Genomic DNA, 26672 nt, shown 5'->3' on the forward strand with positions numbered 1-26672 from the left:
AAACAGTACCAGCAAATCAGCCATCTGTCAGGAATGCTTTGATGGTGTTTCCTGCTTGGCAGGGGGTTGGACTGGATGGCCCTTGTGGTCTCTTCCAACTCTATGCTTCTATGATTCTAAGAAAGGTTGTGATAGCCTTTAATCGATTTATGAATTGGGTTGCAAACAACTGGCAGCACTACATACTCCATCATTCTTACCAACAGTTTTGCTATAACTCGAGGCAAAGAGAGCTTCCACAGAATGCCATTCTAATGCAAGTGGTTAAACGGGTCATTAACTAGGTTTTCTTGATGGCCCACTTTGTGGAGATTGTGGTGGGGCTGTGCTTCAGCCTAAATCTCTTAAAGTGATCTGCCAGAAAAGTTCTGTTTCATCACAAGGGTAGCAACGGTTGGTGGGCAGGGGAAAGAACGTCATCTCTCGAGTCCAAGAGCCTCCAGTTGTTTTATGAGCAACAAAATTACCGGACGCCAAAGTAAAGAGGAAAGTCAGTATCTGCACAGCATTTGGGGGGGGGGGGAAGGACCACCCACCTGGCCTCCTGTCAGCAGAGCTGTTGCCACTTACTGACAGGGCAGGGGCCAGGTGGCCAGAAGGCCTGTGCCAATCTTCCCACTGGCTCACCTCTCTGTCTCTTAGTAACTGTAGAAACTTTGCTGGCAGAAGACAAGGTGTGCAGCACCTGCTCTCCTCACTGGCCACTACTGCTTCACATACGTTCTGGGAATTCCCCCCAAGCTAGGCTACTGAATTACCGGTACCATTTATTTGCCACTAAAATCTTCTCCTTGAACATTTCACATACCAGTGTTGCTACATACAGCAAACATGTTATGTCACTACAAGCACACCTCCTTGCTTTACCTGACTAATAAATGAAACCTGCAGATTGATTCATACTGTAATACATAGGCGGATCCCACCAGTATTATTGTGATTACAAAACATGAGGACAATGCCTGCAGAGATATGCAGAGACAATGCTTGCCTTTCCTCTGTTATTCATTGTTGGTGGCTAAATTTATTAAGATGAAAGACTGAGGAGCCTACCTTTTCAGAAAAGACAATGTCTAAATCTCTTGGGACGCCACTTGCAAATCATGCTACAAAGACATTTCTTTTCAAGCAATTTAGGTAATGCAATTCACGACCAATTATAATCAGTAGCATGATCCTTAAATATAAAAGCAAAGCTTCAACAATTGCCAAATAGAAGGGAAACAAGCATAAACAAGTAGTGTAACATTCAATTTCTCCTGTATTCTTTGAATCTCAAGTTTTCTATAGTAGGTTTTTAAAAAATAAGTCTTAAATTTATACATATTGCTTCTTAAGAAGATTCTCAAATCAATTTGTGAGAATGCTGATATAAATATATTCAGCAACAAGACCTGTCAACCCCCAATCCACACTTCATATGGATTATTCATAGGAGAAACCTGGGAACAGGCCTTGCCCTCATGTTTTTCCTCAGTTAAGGGATTGGGTTGAAAATGAGCAGAAAGGGAATGCAATTCTGGTCCACGGCAGTTGGGGGTAGGTCAATGGGGAGACTTTAGGGGGGTGATATTCAAACAGGGTCAAATATAAAACACAACATAGTCATAGACTACAGAGCACATGCTAGGAAAAGTTAACAGAACAGAAAGTTGCAATATGTTCTCAAAATGTGCAAGTCTAGAAGACTTCTGACTCAATTTTTTTTGCAGATTTAATCTCTTAATTTCACTGCAACTGTATGAGCATAGTCATTGTGAAGGGTGAGTTAGCTGAATTTGCATACTGCCACTATCATGAGAAATGGGAGAGGACTAGTTTCTGCAGCTCATAGTTAGAAATCAGTTCAATAGTCCAATCTGAATTTTGGCAGAGTAGGCAAGGGTACTCTCGACGATGGCATTGTCATGCCAAATTTGGGGCAGAAAGGGTAAGAAATGGCTTGTTTTGAATGAGTTATATGTTTGATGAGAGACTTTGGAAGCTGACAGGTGGTGCGCCTTCGCAAAACTTTGTTACGAGTGGTTTTTTCTGGATAGACTTCTCCATTTGTGCTGCATGCGGTGAGAACTAAGTTGTTGTGTTAGGTCAAAAAAATATCTAGTATGCACTTTTGTCTAACATGTTTGGAGTTTTTACTGAAAATGGATTTTTATGATTGATAATCAGCGACAATTCATAAGGGTGTCCCCTGCACACGCTCAGTATGAACCTATTTTGTGATAAGGTTAAGTAGGGGAAGAAGGGAAACGAAAGGAACTTTCTGGCTAAGCAGTAGCCTATTGGTTCTGACCCAGTGCCATGAACAGCAATTCGGCATGGTGAGCAAAGGTGGCCAAGAGATATACCGTAAGAGGTTGTGGAGGGGGGTGGCTCCCTCCCTCTGAGGGAAAGTCACCAGGGGAGGTGTTGAAGGGAATTAGACTGATAAATAAAATGTTGGGGTTTTTTAAGTACTGTAAACTGAAGTGAATGTAATAGGAGGGATGATAGAAAATTGCAATTTAGGGGAAGATAAGCATAAAATGAAAAGGGTAAGGGAAATTGCAGGAGAAGAGGCACAGGGTAAGAGAAAAATATAAAACAAAATGCCCTCTTTGTTTATGACCACGAATTCTTTCTAAAATGAGGAGCTGAATCAGAATACCCGTACAACTAAAATGTGTATTTAACAGGAAACCCATAATTCTACAGGTACAGCTTTCAGAAACATTCGAAATGTAAACAACTAAGGATTTCTGCCTGACATGCCAATAAAATACACTATTTTCACTAAAAATGTCAGTCTGATGCATCTGAAGAACATTGTGCTCCTTTCACCACAGCAACATGTAATGGTAACCCAGGCAGAAATTCTACAAATTGTTTATGTAATATGGATATGACACAACATCCTGTGTTGTGGTTAGTTCAAGCTTCACCACTACTTTGGGGGTAGATGCCTGTCAGTGTCAAAGAGGTCTAGACTTAAGTCCTAAATTGGTCCGAATAGACTTATGGAGTCTACACAACAAAAACTACAATTCCACACTAAAAGTACCCAACTGGCAAACAATATTATCCACAGAGATTGGCAAGAATGGGAAGGTCCTTCAAGATCACCTAGCACAACCCCCTGCCTAGTGCAGGGCTACAAGTAAAACATTCCTCTTAACTCCATCTGTACATCTCACACAGGGTAAAATCCTGTACTGTCAGCTACTTTTAAGTACAGTGGTACCTCTGGTTAAGAACTTAATTCGTTCCGGAGGTCCGTTCTTAACCTGAAGCACCACTTTAGCTAATGGAGCCCCTTGCTGCCGCCGCACCACTGACATACAATTTCTGTTCTCATCCTAAGGTAAAGTTCTTAACCCGAGGTACTACTTCTGGGTTAGTGGAGTCTGTAACCAGAAGCATTTGTAACCCAAGGTACCACTGTACTATGTTTATGCCACAGGAAGGATTTAAGTTTTAGGTTACTGAATTGCACTGTAACTATATGCAAACTTAGTAAAATGCAAGCTATGTGTAAGGACTGGGGTTAGAATTCTGAACAACTGCACAAACTTAGTAGTATATTAGTAGTAAGCATTTCTCTTTCCGTAACTTTTGTTGTAAACCTGAACTCCCATCAAAATGTTGCCCTCATTGGGGGAAGGAAAAAGCCTGAGGAAGGGGCAAGAGAGTTCAGAGAGGAACAATTTCTATGACAAGCTATGAGAAATGAACAGTGGTCCATCAGAATTGATTCTCTATAATTACTTAGCATATCTGCTCTCTAAAAACAGCAGGCACTTTTGGGGACTGGGAACCTTGCAAGGAGGTACAAAGCTTTAAAATGAAAACTTACTCCACTGAGTGTTCTGGTGACACATTTAGGAGAAAATACACAGCAATTCCATTGAGGCATTAAAGCATCCTTATTTTTTTAAAAAAATAATAATACAGGCAATAAAACAATTAAAAATCATTATAGTTAAAACAATAAAACCAGAAGTTCAGTGCTTTATCAGGGGGTTGAACTATTTGACCTTCAAGGTCCCTTCTATTTCCCATTATTTTGTGTGGGTGGTTTGATTGTCATTTGGGCACTGGTCATACAGAATGGTAGTTTCAGTTGCATAGACTCCATGTTTCTATTCCAGTAGACAGACCAATTTATCCTTCTGCCAGTGACATCCATCAAGCTCTTGAGGCAACAGTGAAGACTGAACTACCTTCAATGTAAGATACCATATTTTACACATACTGCCTGAATAATGCATCTATTAGGGGCATGGGCACTTAACAGTTGCAAATCTCCCAGCATTTTGGAGCTCAAGTGAACACAAAAAGCCATTAACACAACATCAACTGAATTTCCTTCTTCTTAATTGAATATATCATCTGGAACTTCTCAGTTTCTGTCCTCTAATTATGAATCTGCAGCACAGCTTAGCACATAAGATGCTTTATTTCTGTTACATTAGCACTTTTTGAAACCCTTTTTCAACAAGGTACAATATATGTATAAACCTAATGGAAAACCATACCACTCTTCCGTTCTAACAATACGAGTGTTAGAAACCAAGTTGACGATTTCTCGCTAAGAACTCGCAGTTCTGCTGTGAGGCTGTGCCAACTGTAAATTCATGCCAACCATCCTGGCACCATCAGTTAGAGACATTTTCTATTTAAAGAATCTCACATCAATGCCAGTGTAGCCTTTCATTATCCAACCCACTTAATACCCACAATCTCTCCGCAGTTCACTTGCTCTGCCTGACCAAGGAATAAAGCACAGGCTGATGTGTGGATTATTGGGATTCCTATTTTTTCCTCTCCTGCTGGCTAAGTGCTAAGCACTTGGCAGTGTGCCTGACCCACAACACGTGTGGAATTGTCAGCCTAAATATGTCATCTGGAGAGCCTTGATGGGAAGCGTAACTAAATGTTGCCGTCTTAGCAAGAGCTCCAGGCTTACAAAACTTGCAGTTTTTGTAAGTTCCATTAAAATTAGTTTGTTTGGGTTTTTAAAAAAATGTGAGCAAACATGAATTTTCCCTCCTGTGTTATGCAACAGATGAAAAGTCAGGAAGAATGTGATATCTTACTATTTGCAAAAGGCACGTTAAAAATAATGCAAAAGAACTGAAGTCCCCCTTATACTGTGTGGGCTTATTGAAACGACTGCTTTAATATCACATTACTCATTATGTTTTCATTGTTTGTAAAGAAAGGAAGGTAAAGGAGAAGTTTTCATGATAAACAAAATCTAGGCCATACTGTTCTATACAACAAATAAAAGATCCACCAGATGTTTCTTCCATTCAGGCCACGCATAAAATGTCTTCTTGCACCGAGAAGAACCTGAGAGAAACCTTGCTGGATCAAGCCAAAGGCCCTTTTAGTCCAGCATCCTATTCTCACAGTGGCCAACCAGATGTCTAAATCTAAGGCTCTCTAAATCATCACTGTATTCCTAACTGTTCATGTATCAGAAACCAAATAGACTATCTTTTATTAAAGTTCGGGGCTTTATAAACTAGCTGTAACCTTTCCATCAAAGGGGAGTTGCTCAAATCCCTCAATCGTTTATGGTTTCCCATTTCTGAATTTTCCCCAGCTCTACAATGCCCTTTTTGCAGGGAGGTGACCAGAACTGTATACAGTATCCAACCATGCAATCACACTCAATAGGCATAATGGCATTATATTGGCAGTTGTTTTCAATCCAACCCTTAAGGTTCCCTAACATGAAATTCATCTTTTTCACAGCTATCCCACACTGGGTCAACATATTCATTGAACTATCCACTATGAGCCTAAGGTCTTCTTCCTTGTTCCAGGAGCTCAATGCCATGAACACACACTCACAACTTCTGTCCGACTGGTAGATAATTGTACGAGTGACATTCCATGAAGTACACTGAATAGTGCCCACACCCCTTCTAGCTTGCTCCATGCATCTCTGTAGTTTATTGAAGTGGTGACCTAACAAATTCAAAGGTCCAAAATAAACTAAGGGGAGGGGCAGAGCAGTTTGCCCTGGCATCCCACTGAACTCACTCCATTCCTTGTTACCTTGACTCTTTGTCAGTGGGCCAGAAACACTTCATCAGCTGGGCCTTGCCTCTTGCTTGTTCATGGCACATTACTGCCTATATATCTCACCCAAAGGTAGAATCAAACAAGCTCAGCAGAGAAGAAGTTGCAACGGCATCCAGTAGTTGTTGTTTAGATTGTACCACAGAGATTGACCTTATTTGGGGGGGGGGGGCAGTATGACAGTAATTTACTTCATGTTCAAAATTACTAGGAGCCAGAAGAGAAAGCTGGTAGGATTTTAGCCTATAGACATAAGCAGGCTAAAAATAGCACGGTTCTCTCTGGAATTAAGCTAAGTGATGGTGCAATAGCTCATAGTTCAAGATTCAAAATGATTTTATTAAGTTCTATAGATTACTTCTGTTGGCTTTTCAGCATTTTGAGTAATCAAGCCTTCTAACAGTAACAAATGTTCAGATCATAATCCAAGGGAAACTTGTAAATTACACATCAGAAGAAATTACGCATTATATTAATACAACTGACTGAAGCCTTAGCTCCAACTGCTTCATGTGGATTAATATAAAGATACTGAAATCTAATACTGTAAAACAGATTCAAGTTTGGAAATTATCGTAGTTTCATTGATTAGATATTAAAACCCTATCAGACACATTAAGCAAAGTTTTTTAAATGCAATGCCATCTTTAGTCTTACAAAGCATGACAGCAGTGGTCAATGCTGTTTATTATGTTTTTGTAGCCAGCCCAAAAGCTATTTAGAATCGCAAATTATATACTAATCAAGTATCATGACCTTGTATTATCCAGTAAAGGATCTGCATACATACTTGGGAGCTATTTTGCGAAGGATTCTTAAGACATCCAACTTACCTGTGTGAATAGCACACGTTTAACTTTCTACCACTGTTGGCAAAGAGTGGTCCACAAAAATTTGGCTTGACTTACTTACTAGGTAGTAACAGTTTTGTGGTTGCTGTCAAGACCTTCCTTCCTCTAAACCTTTGTGGATACCTAGCGGGGTGTGTGGGTGTGGGTGTGTGTCTGTCTGTCTGTCTGTCTGTCCTGTTGCTCTGAACTTTGAAGCAAGAACATGCCTGCTTCAAAGTCTAGTTCAATATGAAATTCCCCTCTTTGAGTGGGTGGGAGGAGAGAAAAGCAGAATGAGCCAGGAAGCCTGCACAAAAAGTGCAGTGTGACATAGGAAACCCTCCAGCACTCTCTAAAATAAACAAAAAAGAGGGTTTCATGGGTATTAAGCGGTGGGGGGGGGGGAGAGGCTTGTACCTCATGAGCAAATATTTAGAAATCTCTTTTCAAGTATTACAAGGAAGAAATAGATGTCAAGAGCTTTAGCCGATATTGTACTGTAATAGATTAGCTATAGAAGGTGCCATACTGTGACACGATTGTTTCACATCACACTATATGACATGACATGATGTTTTCCTATCATGCAACAAGGACACTTTTGACAAGAACTGAAAACCCCACACCTATCCTGACATAATGGTTACAGAATGTATCACAACTGCAATAGTGACTTGGCTGCAACTCTGAGAACCAGCCATGAGAAGCACAGTAATTCCGTGCATGATATTCTCCAGCATTTGTTGGGGGAAGGGGACCAATGAATTACGCTATGCCACAATCTGTCACTGTAAGTTTCTCTACCGCTGAACTGTTAGACTTGAGTAGCAATTATAATATAAATCAACACCAGCTGACTGCATCGTTTCTCACAGAACAATTGTCCTAATACTTTGAAGAAGTTTCCACAGACAATGAAAGTAGATGTGCTAAAGCTTTGTGCCAAAATAAATAATTAAATCAATGCTTGAAGCAATACGCTTACCACCTTCTTGTATATATTTTTAGCTGCCCCATGAATGCCAACTGGCACTGAATATACATTTTATAAAATGAAAAATTAATAAAGCTAACAAAGCAAGGGGGGAAAAAACAACACCTTGCACTGGGGAGGGGTGCTTGTTTGAGCAGACGCCTCCTTCCACTCAACTCCACCGGCTAAGCAGCCTCCTGCTGGCTGCAAAAATGAAGGAAGCATCACTGCATTGGCATGACACCCCCACCCCTTCTGCACAGGCCTACTCTGATACACAGGCAGGGCCACTAACCTGTCAACCTTTGGGCATCATAACGTTTTGACACTGATAGGTGTGCAGGGGATCCCACCCACCTGTGAAATTTGAGATGTGGGGAAGGTGGTAATAGTGGTAACTGACAAAGCAGCACTGAGCTGGATTGAACTGTTGAGTTCAATTGTGCTACTTTGGCTGCATGTACCAGTTCCCCATGGGGAGGGCACAGCCAACAACAAAAATTAACCCTACCCATCAGCTAATATCACTTAACCATTGTTCTGACAACAGCTGGTTGCAAGGTGAGCAGGGTTTAGGAGAATTTCATCACAGGCTAGACTGCACCTCCTGGCAGGCCAAAATTAACCTGCAGACTGGAAGCTCACCACCCTTGCTTTATATTAAGAACACAAGAGGAACCCTACAGGACCAGGCCAAAGGTCCATCTAGTCCAACATCCTGTTCTCACAGTGGCCAAACAAGTGCCTATAGGAAAGGGATAGGTTATATCTGTCACCTATGCTCTGGCCACCTCTAGGTTAAATTTCCAGTACTGCTACGCACTATATATGTGGGGCTGCCTCTGAAGAAACTTCAGCAGGTGAAGAATTCAGCGGCCAGGTTTCTCACTGGTGTAAGATAATTTGCACATATAATACCAATTCTGTCATTGGCTGCCAATTACTTCAAGGACCTCCTCTTCCCATATGAACTGTCCCAGACCCTGCAATGATAATTTGAGAGCCTTCTTCATGCGCCTCCTCTGGAAGAGGCCCAGAAGACAGCAACTTGAGAATGGGCCTTTTCTGTGGTGGCTCTCTGCTTACAAAATGCTCTCCCCGTGGATGCTCACCTAGCTCCTTTGTTACATACCTTTAGGCACCAGGCAAAAACATTCCTCTTCTCCCAGCCCTTTGGTTAATTAAACAACCAATAGCCTTTTAAACTGGGGTGTGTGTGTGTTTGTTACAGTGGAACCTCGGTTTACGAACACCTCAGTTTACAAATTTTCAGTTTACGAATGCTGCAGACCCATCTGGAACGGATTAATTCACTTTCCATTACTTTCAATGGGAAAGTTCGCTTCAGTTTATGAACGCTTCAGTTTAAGTACTCCGCGGACTGTCTGGAACAGATTAATCCACTTTCCATTACTTTCAATGGGAAAGTTCGCTTCAGTTTATGAATGCTTCAGTTTATGAACAGACTTCCGGAACCAATTGTGTTCATAAACCAAGGTACCACTGTACTATGTTATGTATTTTTGGGTTTTATATTGGTAACTCACCCTGTGATCCTCAGATGAATGGCAGTATACAAATTCAAATGAAAACAATAATGATAATGATAATGACAATGACAATAATAATTCCACAAGCAGAACTTGAGTGCAACAGCACTTTCCCCACTTGTGATTCCCAACAACTTATTTTCAGAGGTACATTGATACCAACAACGGAGGCAGAACTGGCTAGCACAGCTGGAGCCATTAATTATCTTTTCCCAAAAGGGAAAGCTAATTAGCCCTAGTTTGGGACCTTAGTATTTTCAAGAAAAATTAAAAGCATCATATACTAATTATGAAAAGTAGTACAAAATAAAGTGAGAGAGACATATTCAAGCCCCACATCTTCAAATGACTCACTGCATAGCTCTAAACAAGTCACTGTCTCAAGTCCCACTTCCTATATATAAAAATGGGATTATCAGTCACTCACATGTTTATTATTTTTTAAATAATATATGGTTTATAATTATTTATAAACCATTTCCCCCCAGAGTTCCCAGGGAAGGAAATACCAAAATATTCAAATCAACTGCTGAACAATATTCAAAACTAGGAGCATATGAATACACATATTTGCTGTCAATGAAGTTAACTTGGTAGCAGGACACAACACAAGTGTCTCAATCTACAGTGTGCTTGCCTGAAATGAAAGTAAGGATAAAGCATGTCACACATCTGAAGGGGGGTCAGGCCTGGTGCCATAGCAGAGAAGACCCTCTCGCAGACATACACACCCCTTTTATTACAGTGGGACAACCACAAAAAGGGTCCCTTCGGCAGATCTTAATGCATGGGCAAGTTGTTCCAGGAAGAGGCATTCTTTCAGATATTTGGAGCCCCATGGCTTTATCTATCACTATAAGCACCTTGAATTAAGGCTGGAAGGTAACAGGTAACCTGTGCAATTCGTTCAGATTTATGGTTATAAGCAGTATATATAAGCACCCTAGGCACAATGTGAACTGCAGCCTCCAGACTGTACTCAAAAGGCAATCTACCCCAAGGAGCCAAAATGGCTTCCCCCCCCCCCCCCCGATGTTGAACTAGCCAGAGTTGGGAATAAGCTCTCCCATACACTCCAGAAGTATTTGGAGAGCCATGGATTCTCGCATCCCAGATAAAGAATGATTTTTACTGTTCTGAACTATTTTTTGAAATGCAACCCAAATACTGAGGCATTTTAAAATGTAGTATTAAGTCACACAACAAATAGTAATTCCTTCAGTAGCACCTTAAAGACCAACTAAGTTTTTATTTTGGTATGAGCTTTCATGTGCATGCACTCATACCAAAATAAAAACTTAGTTGGTCTTTAAGGTGCTACTGAAGGAATTTTTTTTTATTTTGCTTCGACTCAGACCAACACGGCTACCTACCTGTAACTAGAACAAATAGTAATCTTTATGATGGTTTTGCTTGCTGCTCTCTGAAGTGTGAAGGAGCTCACTTTTACATGTTCCTGCCACAGAGGTACATTAAACCAGCTCCCCATAGCCCTAGTCAGCATGTTCAGTCATCAGGGATTATGAGTGCTGCAGTCCCAACTGTGACCAGAAGGTCACAGATTCACAACAGCTGCTTTAGATTAATGTATTTTTAAATGTTTTGCTTTTTAGAAACCCAGGTTTAAAAAATAATAATGAGGAAAAAGTTGCATGTATTATCTGAAACTAAGTTTTCCTCAGGATAAATGCTAAATCTGTCATCAGCCTGGTCCGGCAAGTTCATCCACAACCAAACAGCTACGAGCTAAGCAGCATTTGTTCTCAAGCAACTGTTTTCTCATTAAATGAATGACTGAATTCCTATCCACCAAACCCCCTTGCTGTTACCACTCACCAAACTGGTTTATTCTGTTGCTGTCTACACACACCTGGAAGGTATACGTACTGAAATTTTGTAGTGGGCAGTGTTAGGAACTCAGGTATATATGCTAGGCACCAAATGATTCCTTGGTGCTAGGTTGCCACACTGGAATTCAAGGGGTTGGACTAAATGACCCCCAGGATACCTTTCAAAGCTACAATTCTATGATCTCAACTACACTGCTTGACTGTAGCTTGCTCTTACAACAATTCACATGTCCCAGTATGCAGGGAGGAGAAACCCACATAGTGGAAATGGAAATGCTACTAACTATGGAGTAAGGCAGACATTTTTGAACTGTGGTCACTAACCTGGTGCCCAGAAACCTCCATGTGCAATTGGACTGCACCAGTAGCAAAACATGAATGGCACCTGGATAATTTCAAACTCTGGTAGTGGGCACATGGTATTTATCCCATTTTGGAAGATAAACTGATTTAATACATTCATACAAGGTCAATTTGAATCCTTAATCTATGGCCATTTCAACAAGTTAGATAATAGAAAAACCTATCATCTTATGCAATACTTTAAAACCTATTTACTTATGAGGCTGTCAACTGGTTCTAAATAATCAGGATATTTACTCTCTTGCTCTTAAATGAATTAGGTAGGGTTTTTTTAAAAAAAATTCATTGTCTTGAAATAGATATTTTGAGTATAAAAAATTAAAAGGCAGTGGTTACTCTTAAAAAACAGCCCAGTCGAGTCTTGCAGCTAGCTAGCACCTTGCCAACTTAATTAATGTATAACAAGTCCTTCCAGGCAAATAGCTTGCCAGTCTCGCCTCTCAAGACAACATTCAATGCACACAAGTGTGCTGGCAACATTTCTCTTCCTTGGCTTACACTTTTATTTTATCCTGCAACATTTGGACAAATAAAATATTGCTCAAAATGCCACTGAAACATGCAAATGTTGCCTACCACGCAACAACATCTCTGATCAATTTAATTTAAGTTTTTCACTTTGTTCCATTCTGCTTAAAGAGTCTGGAAGATAACAGCAACTTATATAAGGTTTGCTGATGTACAGTTAAATAAAACACTAAAAATAATCATGACACCAGATGAAGTTATGTACTTGCTCTCCTTCCCTGTCCCCAATGGAGCTGCAATGGCTCTGTAATAGTAGCACAGGGACAAGAGAGCTAATACACGGCATTAACATTACAGAGGAAAGCCTCCCCTTCTTCAGCTAATGATGTACTCCATACAAGTGTGCCCAAGGGACAAGAGACTGTGCCGGCTGATTGACTCCATCACAGGGCCATCGTCCATCAATGTATTGCCCCTTCTATTGAAATCTTAGGAAGAGAAAGTCCTCAGCTAGGCAAGCACTTTCAAAATTAATAATGTCACAATGCAGCTGGCCAGACAACATAAGCAGTATAAACAGAATAAGTGAATAAACAGAAAACTTACCTTTGGCAGCCATGCACAGAAGTCATATACAGTTGTACGTCAGAAGTCGAACGGAATCCGTTTGACTTCCAAAACGTTCAGAAACCAAAGTGTGGCTTCTGATTGGCTGCAGGAAGCTCCCGCAGCCAATCTGAAGCCACAGAAGCCCCGTCGGACGTATGGCTTCCAAAAGAACGTTCGAAAACAAGAACACTCACTTCCAGTTTTCGATCGTTTGGGAGACAGAACGTTTCGACTCCCAAGGCATTCGGGAGCCAAGGTACAACTGTACATTCAATCTAAGAAAAATGTGTCTAAGTTTTTGGACCCCTGAGCTTTACAGAATTATAAGCAGCCCTCAAACGAACAACACAAAGGGTGACACCCAATGTTTCATCACATTTACTCACTGAAATATCGATATGACCATCAATGGCTATCACTCAAACTATTCAATCTATACTGCACTATGTTCCAAGTTAACAGCATAACTTGGAGAAATCCCTGGAACAGATTCAGAGGACCTGCAAGGGGAAGAGGGGAAGCTCTGTTGGGCAAGCAGAATTACATGGTTAGCACTATGCTGAATACAACTCAAAAGTATTTGGGAGGGGGCAATGCAGATATATCTTTAAAAGGTAACGTCAGTCTAATGAAGCACTTTCCATTCTGTACAATGGAAAGGAAGATGCCAATAAGAGTTGCATCAAGCCTGTAAAAATCTAAATCACACAGTTGAGAAGGCTGCCAAGAACTGAGACATTGTCAGCCCAAAGTACGCAGAAACATGGAGTTCTAAGAAGGGAGCCAGGTTCAATGAAGCCATGCAAGGACTTCCACTAGCGCAACAAGGCTTTCCACCAAGTGGGTCAGGAAAACCCCTAGAGCAGCGTGCAGGAGGGAAGGAAGGAAGACTGTCCCATTGAATTTCTCAGACTGAATCCATGGCACTAAATTCCACTAAAACCTATTACATGCTTGTCAACAAAAATCTGAGAACTGAGCTGTTCTAGAACACATGAGGAGAGGAGCAAGATGTGATCCATGTAGTTAGGAGTCAGATGCCAAACGGTCTGTTAACAACAGATGAGGAGACTGTTGGGGTGAACCAAAACCAATAACCATAGGTTCATTTGGGATGTGAAGCAGGAATCAAAAAATGAAAGCATAGATAAAGAATCTGTCAAAAAGAAGGATGAAGCAAGGAATTGGAGGTAGGCATAGATAAGCCAAAAACACAAACAGAAGATGGACTGAGATTGGTGCAAAAAGGCAATAAACAGTGGCAGCCAGAATCCAAGTTACTGTACTGTTTAGGCAAGGATCTCCAAACTGCTGTTGCTGAAGTTTATATCTAGCAAGAGTAATAGCAAGGACCGGCGGCTTGCTTTGGCGGCAGAGCCATGCCAATTATAAAAGTCACCACATCAGACCCTCTTGCTAGAGTCAAACCTAACCTGCAATCGAGCTGCCAAATCCAGCAAACACTGCCAAGGTTAAGTTTTCCAGTTCAGGTCCTGGTGTCTCTTACATGAAACCTATGACTATAGTAAGCAAAATCAAGGCCTAATGATTAGGACTTCTCCAGGTCTTATCAAATATTATACAGGAACTTATGAAACTTAGCCCAGAAACACAGCATACAAATATACTGGGGGGGGGGGGGGGGTTCCAGTCAAATAAGAACTACAGCAAAGTTCAACAGGAGCTTTTCTTTGATAACTAAACTATACTGTGCTTACATTCATGTCCTGGGCTTCTTCACCTGACTTATAGGGTATAATTCCAGATCCATAAAGGATGAAGACACCAAATAATCATAAAGAAACAATATCATATTTCTTCAACTTTTTTAAACCACTAGAAAGGGTGGTAGGTGTTAATTTTTTCCAATACAAAATAAGCTCATCAAGAAGCTGAACTAAAGAGCCTGCCTATATACTATGATTTTGGTGCCCTCCCTTTAGATATCAGATATGAGACTTGAAGGAAGAAACCTTTTCCGATGTGGTGCTCTGTTTTTGGCCTTTCAGTGAGGCCAATTCTGCATCTTTTCAGCACGAAGGAAAACTTTTTTTTTCAGGCATTCCTAAATCTCGTTAGAAGCTGGTTATCTATTCCTTGATTATTTATATTTTTACTGCTCTGAGGTTTTATTGTTAATTTTTATTGATGTTTTACCGATCAGGTTTTGTTTAAACTGAATTAACATTTTTATGCTTTCTTGAAAACTGCTTTGAAGATTATAATAAATTTGATTCAATGTTTATTTGTTCAGGAAGTTTGAAAACCTAACAATACAAACATCATAGGACACCCCCCCTTTCTCAGATACATTGGGCATTTGCTTAGGATATTGTATAACAGACACTATATCGTTTATGTTTATTATTGAGCAAAATATACACACACAAAGGTTCTCTTGGTTTGTCTAAAACATGCCACCTTTTAAAAATACATTTGATTACATCCCAGCTATTTGCTATACAGCAGAGTAACATGTCAGGACCAGATAGTAAAAAAAACAAATCTATGGGGAGGGGTGGGGGAGGAGAGAACCCTGAAGCTGCACATGTAACCTGTGTAAATTTCACGGCAGGTCAAAAGCTACTTGTTATGGAAGGAACACACACCTTTCCAAATGACCTACATTCTGCAAAGAGACCCACTGACCTACAGAACCATATGAAAGCTCATAAAGTAGGTCACTGGGTTTCACTGTTTTTAAGCATTACACTTTGAAAGAGACACACAGTGACTAAATCTAAAGACAAATGCACATCACAGGGGATCTCCACATGCAGTGATATAGCAGTTTTTTTAAACCAAATTGCATAGCAAAAAGCTATTATCTTCTAAGTCACATGACCGGCTTCCATTTTTCTTTTCTTTTTTTTTTAAAAAAAGGATTGAAGTGAAAGACTATTTAGACCTAAGTTCTCCACAGGTGAATTTTATGGCTTTCTGAGTAGCCTACTGAACAATGAAACTGTCAGAACAGTGAAAGGAAGAAACACACAGGAGCTCGTTTTCATTTATTTCCAAAGCTATCTGAAGGGGCAAAATGTCAAACACACACCCCTTTATAACTTCCAAGAGAGCTATGTAGTTCTGGATACTCATTCTGCCAACCTCCTGCACACAACAGTGCAGCCTCTCGGGACACCAAGGTGTTGTTTGAGGTAGTTCCCCCTCCCCTTTCCAGCACTGCCCCATCTAAGGCAGTGTTCGGAAAGGGGATATGAAAGCTAGGAGCTAAATGGCACCTTAAACCTAGGTAACAGGCGCAACAACACTTTTTAATAACAAGAATACAAAGCTGAAAATGAATGAACTGCAGCTAAACTATTATATTCATTTTTCACATGGTCTAGTCCTTCCCCTGCCCACCCCCATAATATTCTTCAGAAGGTCTATTCTCCAGTCTTCAGACAGTAGCTAGAAGTGGGGAGGCAGAAAAAGGTGCTCCTTTTCCTTTCCACTCTGCAGTTTTAACCTGAAATCTTAGGCGCAGTACTGCGCCCAGAGCTCAAAAACTGCTCACGCTAATTAAATTCTCTGCCACAAAATGCACCTAGAATAATGGAAGTTTCTAATACTGAACTATTCTAAGGTGTAGGGAAATTCATTAGAAAAAGAAATACATAAAAGAGGCATAAGGATTCTAGAAACAGGCAGAAGGTTTCCTGCCTACTTTCCCTAAGTCAAGTTATGGACCAATTCTAAAAATTATTTTATTCATAGAGGAATGCTCTTACATTTTACTAAAGTAAAAAAAAGCATGCAAGCTTTGCAGAGATAGGCTGTAAACAAAAAGGACATTCTTGCCTACTAATTATTAAGAATATAGAAGGAATATTATAAAAGGAATATTATTCCTTTTAAATAAATCCACATGCTTAAAAATCCATTTCTTTGCTTTTCCATGCTTTTCCACCTTTGAATTTTTATTTCCAAGATAGTTGTTCACACAGCTAGCTTATGTGCACATAAGATAATCAGAAAGTCTTGATTATAGAGATAAAAAAAATGCAAGATACACCAAGAACTTGGGAATAACTTGAGTTCTCTGCTTTCAACTGTACAGGCAACTGTGCCGCAATCAATTATCGGTATATATCCATTTTTATGTTCTACCTCTTCATCCTCTTTTTCCTGCTAGCTCTAACCTAACTACTGGCACATGAATTGGAACTTCTTTGGGGGAGTGAACTTTCTTTTTTCCAAATATTATTCTTTGCAATGCTAAGTATATTGATAGCACTATATAAAAAGGACAGGATTGTTAAAGCAGCACTGTACCTTACTTTTACTTACATTGTGCTTATCAAGGAAGTTGGTCACAACCATTTTAAGGTCAGGTTCCTTAGCATATTTGATCAGCTTCAATAAAAATCTTAATTCACTCAATGGAAATTAATGCCTGACCATTCCAGTTCAAAGACAAAAGGTGGTTAAGATGTAGGAGAAGGAAAATGGAAAATAGGTCTCATTTGTTACAAACTGGAATGTGCGCTCGAATTTTTATTCTGTCTCTTTGCTTCTCTTTTAAGAAAGATGGAAAAATGGAGGGGGTGTATAGAAACTTGTAGCTTCTGCATGGCTGGAATGTAAAAGGTAAGAATCACATCTGTTGCTCTGTCCAGTTTTGCAGGCTAGGCCAAAGCACTTCAGGCAAGTGCAGAATGATATGGGGCATTGCCTGGGGAGAATCCTAAGGAACAAACAGTTAGCAATTTGCCAGCAGACTAGAGGTCCCTTACTCCTGCTTTAGTTAAACTATCTGCTTCAATCATGGGCAATGCAAGGGGGTGGGAAATCTGACTTCTGGATCAAAACTATGACACAGATGAGTGGAGGTGACCCCTTCTAAAGTACACTGCTCACCTATTCACAGCCACCTCTCTTCCCCCAAGCACTTTTGTCTGTCCTGAAATAACACTTGGAATTGAAATTCAGTTTTGGTATTGGGGGGGAAAGTATGATGAGAAAGAGAAGACTGTGGAAAGGCAAGCTGCAGACAGCAGATGGATAAGCACACATACTGTCTGTCTCTCTCTCAATCACACCATTTTTCAAAGAATTTGGGCTCTTGCCCCTTGTTTTTTTATATGACTGGGGCAGACCTGGATTTAAATCAGGGGTAGCAAACCAGCCCAGGCAAGGTGCCTACCCCTGGTTTGAATAAACATGTCCACTGATGTTGCATCTGGATGGGCTACAGAGTTAAAAACAACTGCAAAGTGCCACTTTTCCTGGTATAGTTATAGCAACATGAAACTAATTATGAACACAAGAATCCCATTCAGTTTACTGATTGTGTCAACAGAGAACCACTAAGCTGGATTTACAAACAAGATAGCTCAAAAGATAAGATTGCAAGGAAAAAGACAAGCTGACAGCAAGAACACGCACATCACACAAAAAGCAAGAACATACACACTGCACAAAAAGCAAGCCGACACTATTAAAACTAATCACAGAAAACAATTTGCAGTTCTCGATAACAATAGGAATGTGGTCAATAAAGGAGTTTAAAGAAAACAAGAACTGGATGCTGAAAAAATAGAAGCAAAGGTTTAGCCACAAATAGCACTCCTGTATGTGTTTACTCAGAAATAAGTTCCACTGAGATCAGTAGAGCTTCTTTCCAGATCTGTGGTATAGAACTGCAGTAGAACTTTTCTGGACTGCATGCAGCTGTACAGAAAATACTGTACGAAAAGGCAAAACAAAATACATGAAAAACAATAAAAATTATTGGGGTAACTCCATAGAGAGCCTACCTTTCCTTGAATGATGTGAACTATTGTTAAAACTGACTGAGTTGTTGAGTTTACGCAAGTCACACCTTTAATGTTGCTTGTTTTAGTTTTTTACGAATTTGCTCCTTGACTCAGCTATTCAGAGCCTTCCATGCCACTGTAACTGGTTCTATTGTTCGAAATGTTCTTACCATCACAAAGTTTCTCCCAAAGTTGAACCAAAATCTACCCCCCTGCAACTTGAGCCTGTTATGATACAGTCCTGCCCTCTGGAACAGCAGAGTAAAAGTTTTTGTCCTGTTCTATGGGACAGACCATTAAGTATTTGAAAAGTTCTTTGTATCACCTTTCAGTTCCTTTAATTTTGCCTCATAGGACTTACTTTCCATACCACTGACCATCTTGATTTCCTCTTTACTCATTCCTATTTGCCTAGACAGTATGCAGAAATGGGCAGCACTCTATATGAGATCTGACTAGTGCAAAATAATGTTACTTTTGATTTCATGGGGTTTTTGTATATAATTTGTTTTTATTCTTAATTATTGTAAACGGCCATGATCTCTTTATGTTATGGGTTAGCATTAGGGTTGCCAGACTCAATAGAGGACAGGATTTCTGTGCCTTTAATTTCCCTGCTCTCTTTTGAGTCTGGAAACCTTAAAGAGAAACCAGCAGACCGTTTATTTAATTTCCAAGCAAGGGGTCTGCTGGTTTCTCTTTAAGGTTTCCACACTCAAAAGAGAGCAGGGCAATTAAAGGCACAGAAGTCCTGTCCTCTATTGAGTCTGGCAACGCTAGTTAGCATACAAGTGTAATTAATAAACAAAATGGAACTATTTCTTCCCATGACTTGAAAACTGCGAGTCTATTAATGCAGACTAAAATTGCATTAGCTTTTATTGCAGCTGCACCACACTGCTGACTCATGTTCAGGTTGTGCTTGACTACAATCCCAAGATCCTTTTCACATGGCAAGCCATGCTTCTGAAATTTAAAGTGCATCAGGTACATTCAGTAAACTATTCCCAGGTGCAGCTTCAAGTAAATTTTACTCCTCTGCCACATCATTCATTATTTCATGTGAAAATAACTCAGAAACAGCAGAATCATTTCTTGAGTGAGAAAACCAAGTGAGACTTTCACTTTCGGTCATGACCACCTACCTCCTTCCCCAAAACACAATATCTCAAAAATTAATCAGCTCACAATCCACAGTAACCTTTATAACTGAATCCAAAATCTATTAGCTGGTGCACAAAAGACATATTCTGAACCCCAGATCAAAAATAAACCTAGCCACCAAGGCTACTGCTACCATCCTATCCTAACAATTTCATATGGTTAGCTTAGAAAATAATGCAGAATGAGCGCTTAAATCCTTCAATACTCTTAGAATATTTAGATGCCCTGGACTATAGAAGGTGGTGCAAATCATCTTTTTTTCAGAGCGCTTACCTTCCCTATTCAAGTATTTAGATAAATAATAAATGATTTCCGTTGTTGGACATTCCAGCTCATGTCTCTATCCCTAGCAGTATCACTCAAAAACAGGTATCTTGCTGCTGATATTCTGGAGGAATGACTTACTGGTCCTTAAGCAAGCCTAGTAGATATTTGCAACTGAGATTTTCTACAATACAAGCATGCACACAGATTGTATCATCAGATACAAATATTCTGAGTAATAGCAAACCATAAACCATAGCATTGTTGTACATTAAGTGTCAATGAAAAAAAAGCAGTTTCCTGAAACACCAACATGCGTCATATACAGTAACTCCCAAGCCACAACCAAAACTCACTGCAGAGATAGTGTTCAGTTACTAGCATTTGAGTTATTTACAAATTTATGTCCAATATTGAGTTGGTTTATAAATAATACTTAAATATGCATTTTTATTATACATTTATTATAAAATATCATAAATATCATTGATAAACACTTACTTTAAAAGCATATAGTGACATACTGAAAGCGTACTTTAAATATGGCGTGGGGAACTAGTAGCCCTCCATATGTTGTTGAATTTAAACTCCCGTCTCCCTGGCTGGCCTTGATGAGAGCTATGGTCCAACATACAGTATTGGAGAGCAACAAGTTTCCCATCCATATCTTAAGTGCATGCAATCATACTGACTTTGGTGAAACCGCACTCATACAGGCAGAAATATAGCTAGAAACCTAACAAGAAGTCATAGAATCATAGAATCGTAGAGTTGGAAGAGACCACAAGGGCCATCCAGTCCAACCCCCTGCCAAGCAGGAAACACCATCAAAGCATTCTTGACATATGCCTGTCAAGCCTCTGCTTAAAGACCTCCAAAGAAGGAGACTCCACCACACTCTTTGGCAGCAAATTCCACTGCCAAACAGCTCTTACTGTCAGGAAGTTCTTCCTAATGTTTAGGTGGAATCTTCTTTCTTGTAGTTTGAATCCATTGCTCCGTGTCCGCTTCTCTGGAGTAGCAGAAAACAACCTTTCTCCCTCCTCTATATGACATCCTTTTATATATTTGAACATGGCTATCATATCCCCCCTTAACCTTCTCTTCTCCAGGCTCCCTAAGCCGTTCAACATACCCAGCTCCCTAAGCCGTTCAACATAAGTCAACATAAGCTTTCTGCTGCAGAGAACACATAAAGAGAAAGTACCGAAACATTTTTCTAATTCTAATGCTCACTTGACAACTATGCCTAAGTTGAAAGTTTTACATTATTAATTGAATAATTTAATTTAATATGTAATTGAATGGGATAAGGTTTCCATATTAAAATTATTGTCTCTTCCCCTCCCCAGGCATGTTACAGGACAGGTTGTTTTTCCTTAAGAGACAAAAATATGCTTTTTAACAAATAAGGATACTATTCAAATTACGCTACACAAAAGGGGATGCACAACGTCTGTATCCATTGTGAGGATTGTTCTGCAAACTGTACAATGAAGGCTTGGAGTAAATTTTGCCTCACAAAACTGACTCCCACATGAGCACTACAACAGCTCCCCAATAAAGTCTACTCTTAACAGTCAGGCCTTCCCAATTACAGATCTCAAGCACTATATACAACATAAATGTTATATATACACAAATCAGAAAGAGATCTAATATTGACGTTCAAAGCTTATTTCATACAACTTAAAAACATTGCTCTAGTCTGCAAGAATGAAACTGGTGGGAAACTTTTTACTACACCTTAAAATTAAATTCGACACAGGAAGTACATCTAGCTCACAAACTTCCAGTTGCCCAGCCTTATAAAACACAATCTACAATATGCTGATGCTGCAAGTACCCTGGTAGGTACAGAACAATACAACCCCAAAAGAAATCAACAGGTTTGTATGCAAGAGCCACAAGTGGATTCACTGACAATACTAAAGCCTAAATGAACATGACTGAAGTCTACATACATACATACACACACACACACACACACACACACATATGTTCTAGACCGTGATATATATTAGACTTAAAATCAGTGTCCTTCAAAACAGTACAAAGTGTAGAAATACTCAAAAGACATGCACGTTATGTACACGAGTGGATGTTTGACACCTACCTAACTCACCTATGCCACAAGAAGCCTCAATGATCCAGAAAGGTTTTCTTATTGAAAGCATGCATTTTCAGCTTTAACTCTGCCATGCTCAAAATACTAAAGGAATACATTACCAACTGCTCCCAATCAACAACACAACCTGCTGTCTGCCATTCTGCAGTCTTCACATTAGAAAGTCTATTCATGGTAAAATTTTGTGATTTTTCTAACATAAAAAGCAGGCAACACATGACAAAGCTGATTAACTTTCCAAAAGTACTAAGGAGAGCATACAAAATAGAACACCCAATTCAGTTAAGATTATTTGTCAGCCTAAAACTTTGAAAGAATTACCTAACTCATACTTAACACTTTCAACATTTTGGGGGGGAAAATCCATCACTAATACATACAAGTTACCGTAATCAAAAAAGCTATCTCAATATCTCATAAATCTGCATTATTGTTATGTTTCTGTGACATAAATGCCTTTGTTAGATGTCATATGGCAGCACTCCTACACATAACTTGAATGTCTCTGCAAGTATGCATAACCATAGTATTATTCTGCAGGAAAATGGTTTTCCAAAGTTCCTTTATTTTACATAAAATAAGTCATTATTATTAGAACAAAGCAGAACTTTCAAGTTGTACTTCGGTTGTGTCTCTTCAGAAAACAAAAAAGGCACTCCTCAGACTACAGCCAAAAGGCTATGACATAGAAAAATACCCAGCTTCCAATCAAACCTGAAGGATCTTAAAGTCCCAGAGCCCTCTTTTTACCTACAAACATGACATACAGCAAATAGCATCAAATAATTCTTATACAGTACCTACAAACACTTGTTTTTAATGTGTACATAAACACTTGTAACACAAAACACAGGTTTAAACATTCTTTCAAAGGGAGTCATTTCTCGTTCCCACCGCCATGGTAAATCAACAAGTCAGCAGCATTACAGTTAGTTACAGGAGGAGAAGGGACGACTAGCATATTAGAATATGAACAATGTACCTTGTAGAGGTGCCTTTCCTGACATCACATATGCTGCATTTAAAGGCTTCAGCACTGTTCCTAAAGGTGCAGACACTACAATCCCAAAAACCTTCATCCGCTGCAGGTTTTGCTTGCCTTTTTGGCCTTGAGAAGTATGTGTAGGAAGAAAGGGGAGGGGGGAGAGGAGAAGGAGGAGGAGGAAAGTAAAGAATAAAACATGTTAGAAACGAGATCATAAAGCAAAGCTGTTTCATACTATGCTCCGCTTTGCTTTGCCTGCCTGATTTTTTTATATATATTTTTTGCTCCTTGCCTAAAAAGTAATCAAATTTTCGATGGAGCAGTGAGGAAAGCGTACAAAGCACCCATCAAGCCAAAAATCCCACTTTGTTCTCTCTTCTCACCACACACGTTTCTCATGCCTTCCCCCCCAACCTTCCCCAACACCATACCATACCATACCATACATACCCCTGTAGTAGTAAGAGAGGAAAGGGGAACATTTCCCCCTCCAACCTTCAATCTCAAGGCAATCAATTTTCACACAACAACAACTACCCACTGAATCTGGAAGGGCAGGGAAAAGGAGATGGTGGAAGGTATCTGAGCTTGTTACCCTCCCTCTTGGGGTGTGCTTGTGTGAGTGAGGGGTGTGTGTGTGTGTGCTTGATTGTACTTTAAAGGATTGTAGGCGTGTCCCTCCCTGCGCCCCCTTCGTCTGTCTGTCTGTCTCCTTTACCTTGTTAAATCTCCCTTTGTCTGGAAGAAGTCAGTGTGAGGAGACGAGGAGCTGTATGTGTGTGTGCGAGAGAGAAGCAGCCGCCATAGCTGCTCCAACACCAGATTAGCCCTGGCACCAACAGAGAGAGAAACACAAACACTTCGCCCTCCTCCTCCTCTTTGCTTCTACACACTCCCTCCATCTTAAGAGCCACCCTGGGCACAAAACAGAGCAAGCCCCTCCAACACACACACACACACACCTCCCGTCCGTCCGTCCCCCCCTCCTTCCAGCAGTTAGCCACACAAGGAGCTCTCTCTGGCTTTCCTGCCCCTATAGCTTCGCCTCCCAGCACAATTGGAAAAACAAGGAGTTTTCTGTACCTGGCTGGGAGGCAGGCAAGGCAAACAAGCTCTCTCTCTCCCCTTCTTTACCTACTTCCTCCATCTTAAAAAGCCCCCTCCCTCCACCACGACTCCCACCACTACTACTACAACCACCACCACCTCCGCCACCCCGGGGCCTAGCCGTCCCCACCCCCCACCCCACTCCGAGCGCCTCCCCTGAGCCTAAGAAAGCGGGGTGGGTGGTGGGTGCTTTCGGCTGGCACCCGCGCGGCGCGCTCCTTCCTGTCCCCACCGCCACGCTCGTCTCCATCTTAGGGAAGGGAGCCTTCCCCCCCCCCGACCTCCTCTGCCGACTCCCCCCCCCCTTTCGCTGGCCCCGCTTTCTCCTACCTGGTCGGGCTCTTCTTGTCGCCCATGGTCATGGATCGGTTGGGGCGCCGGCGGGGGGGGTGGCCCCCTCTTCTGCCTCGCGCGCAAGGAGCAGAGGGTTCGCAGGGCTGGCTCCTCCTCAAGACCAGCAGGATCCGGGCTGCTCCTGCTGCTGCTGCTGCTGCCGCCGCTGCTCCTGAACCGCCGCCGCTCCTGACGCTGCCAGGCTCCCCCGCTCCAGACTAGGCAGCGCGCGGAGCGCAGCCTCGGCTCCTCGGCCTCTCTTCCCCCCGCCGCTGCTGCCACTGCTCCTCCTCCTCCCAGCCAAGGCGAGCACGGCTACAGCGGGCGGAGCTGGCGGCCCTCCGCGGCCAATCCGGGCAGCCCGGCCTTGGGCTCCGCTGGGGCGAGGGAAGGGGAACGTGCAGCTTCTCTTCTCTCCCCACACCCCCCCACACCCCACAACCCAAACACGCACACACTCCTCCAAGCACCCACCACCCACCCACCGAGCCCCTCGGTGCACACAGCGCACGCACACCCCGCTCCGTCCCGGGAGGAGGAACGGCTCCCTCGGCGACGAGGGCAAGGCTGCGGGGACGCCGCTCCCTCCCAAGGCTTGGCGGTGGAAGAAGCCAGCGAGCGAGGGAAGCGTGTCGCCGTCGCTGGGCGGCGCCTGGCCACCCACAAGGCCAGCGTGTGACCCCGCCTCGGTCGCAGCCGCTCGCGTCGAGCGCGGCCCCCCTTTCAGACGTGTGCGTGTATACACGCACACGCATATAAGTGGATTAGTCACGCGGGGGTGGGGTGCGGTGGGCGAGCGAGAAGCATGACGCGCCGCCCGAGTTGCCGCTCGCCCACTCGCGTGGAGTGCGAAATCTGGCCCCGTGTCTGCTTCGCCCTTGTCAACCGCAGAGTGTGTCACCCCCTGGTTGGTTTTTTTTCTGGGGGGGATAAACTCGCCCCCTGAACAGCGAGGCGGCTTGGGGGGGGGGTCCAATAAAGAGAATAACGTCACCCACACTGCAGTAGGAAATGGCCCGTGTACATTTGAGTCCCCCCCTCTCCCAGCTCCCCTTCGGAGAGGGAAAGAGAACACAGACTACGGGGAGGGTGTGCGATGTGAAACTTGGGTCCGCCTGCAGGCCTCTTGCTTCCTCCCCTAAGACAGTCGCCCACAAAGAAGTGGGAGAGAGGTCGCGATGCTCAGGTGTAGGGGGGTCTATTAGCCACCCAAAGGGGCAGCCTATGTCTCTTCAGCCACTTATCAAGTGCAAGAAGAATGTGTCAACATTTGCCCTTCTGTGTGTCACTCTCAGGAGGCTGCACACTCAAGGTTACTTGGGCTGCAATCCTGAACACACTTTGGGAGCAAACACTATTGAATGTACTGCGGAACTCGCTTCTAAATAAACCCTCTCAGGATTGTGTGCCAGACATGTGGAATAATTACCACTGAAGCATCTTGTCGGAAGTGGTTAAAGGGTTATAAATCTCTACCCTGCCCGACTTCAGTTTGTATGATCACTGCACTTAACAGGAATATTTTCTCCATTCTGCCTGCAAAACCTGTGGACATCATCCTGAGCAAAACCTGCACTTTAACACACCACTGCAAGCTGCTTCAGATGAAGGTTGTGTGGTGGCGTTCAAAATTACAAGCCCTATTCTGGACAAACAAGTCAAACAACCTTGTCGTCATGACCAGGGAGCTATTTTGGGCCCCCAAAATAGGATTGCCCCAAGCAAGGAGATCACATGTGCCTACTCAGACTAATGCCTATAGGTGAAGAGTGGATTCTAACCATGACTAGTGATTTTGAAGATGGTACCAGGGTGCAGTAATTATTATAGATTTGTTAACACAAGATGATGATACTTTGGACATAGGAAATGTCTCTTTACACCAAGTAGGTGTAAGTGAGAGACTTGCCCCATGCCCAAAATATAATCTTGTAGAACCCCTTCAGTCTGCCACCTACTGCAGGAGGAATGTGCCACTTACATGCATTCCTTAATTAACCCTCATAAAATAACACATGAAATAAAAAAAGAGTGTCATCAAGCTAGCATCTCACATGAACAGCATGCTTCTCCATTTCCCAGAGCATTTGGGCCACATCTCTTAAATATATATATGGGTATTTATTTACATTTATATACAGTGGTACCTCGGGTTACAGACACTTCAGGTTACAGACGCTTCAGGTTACAGACTCCTGAAGAACTTTGCTTCAGGAT

At 41.8% G+C, this 26672-nt stretch overlaps 1 protein-coding gene across 1 annotated transcript in view; it reads right to left on the reverse strand.

Moving 5' to 3' along the window:
- Positions 1 to 24901, reverse strand: part of RYBP (RING1 and YY1 binding protein) — a 55018-nt gene extending 30117 nt beyond the window's left edge. Inside the window, exons 1-2 of the mRNA XM_035106631.2 lie at positions 24453 to 24901; positions 23013 to 23138 (exon numbers count right to left, since the gene is read on the reverse strand). Coding sequence (XP_034962522.1) covers positions 23013 to 23138; positions 24453 to 24484 — 158 coding nt within the window. The 5' untranslated portion in view covers positions 24485 to 24901. The remainder of the gene's footprint in view (positions 1 to 23012; positions 23139 to 24452) is intronic.
- Between the last annotated feature and the right edge of the window lie 1771 nt (positions 24902 to 26672).

This window comes from Zootoca vivipara, chromosome 2 (assembly GCF_963506605.1).
Source record: "Zootoca vivipara chromosome 2, rZooViv1.1, whole genome shotgun sequence".
Classification (NCBI taxonomy): Eukaryota; Metazoa; Chordata; class Lepidosauria; order Squamata; family Lacertidae; genus Zootoca; species Zootoca vivipara.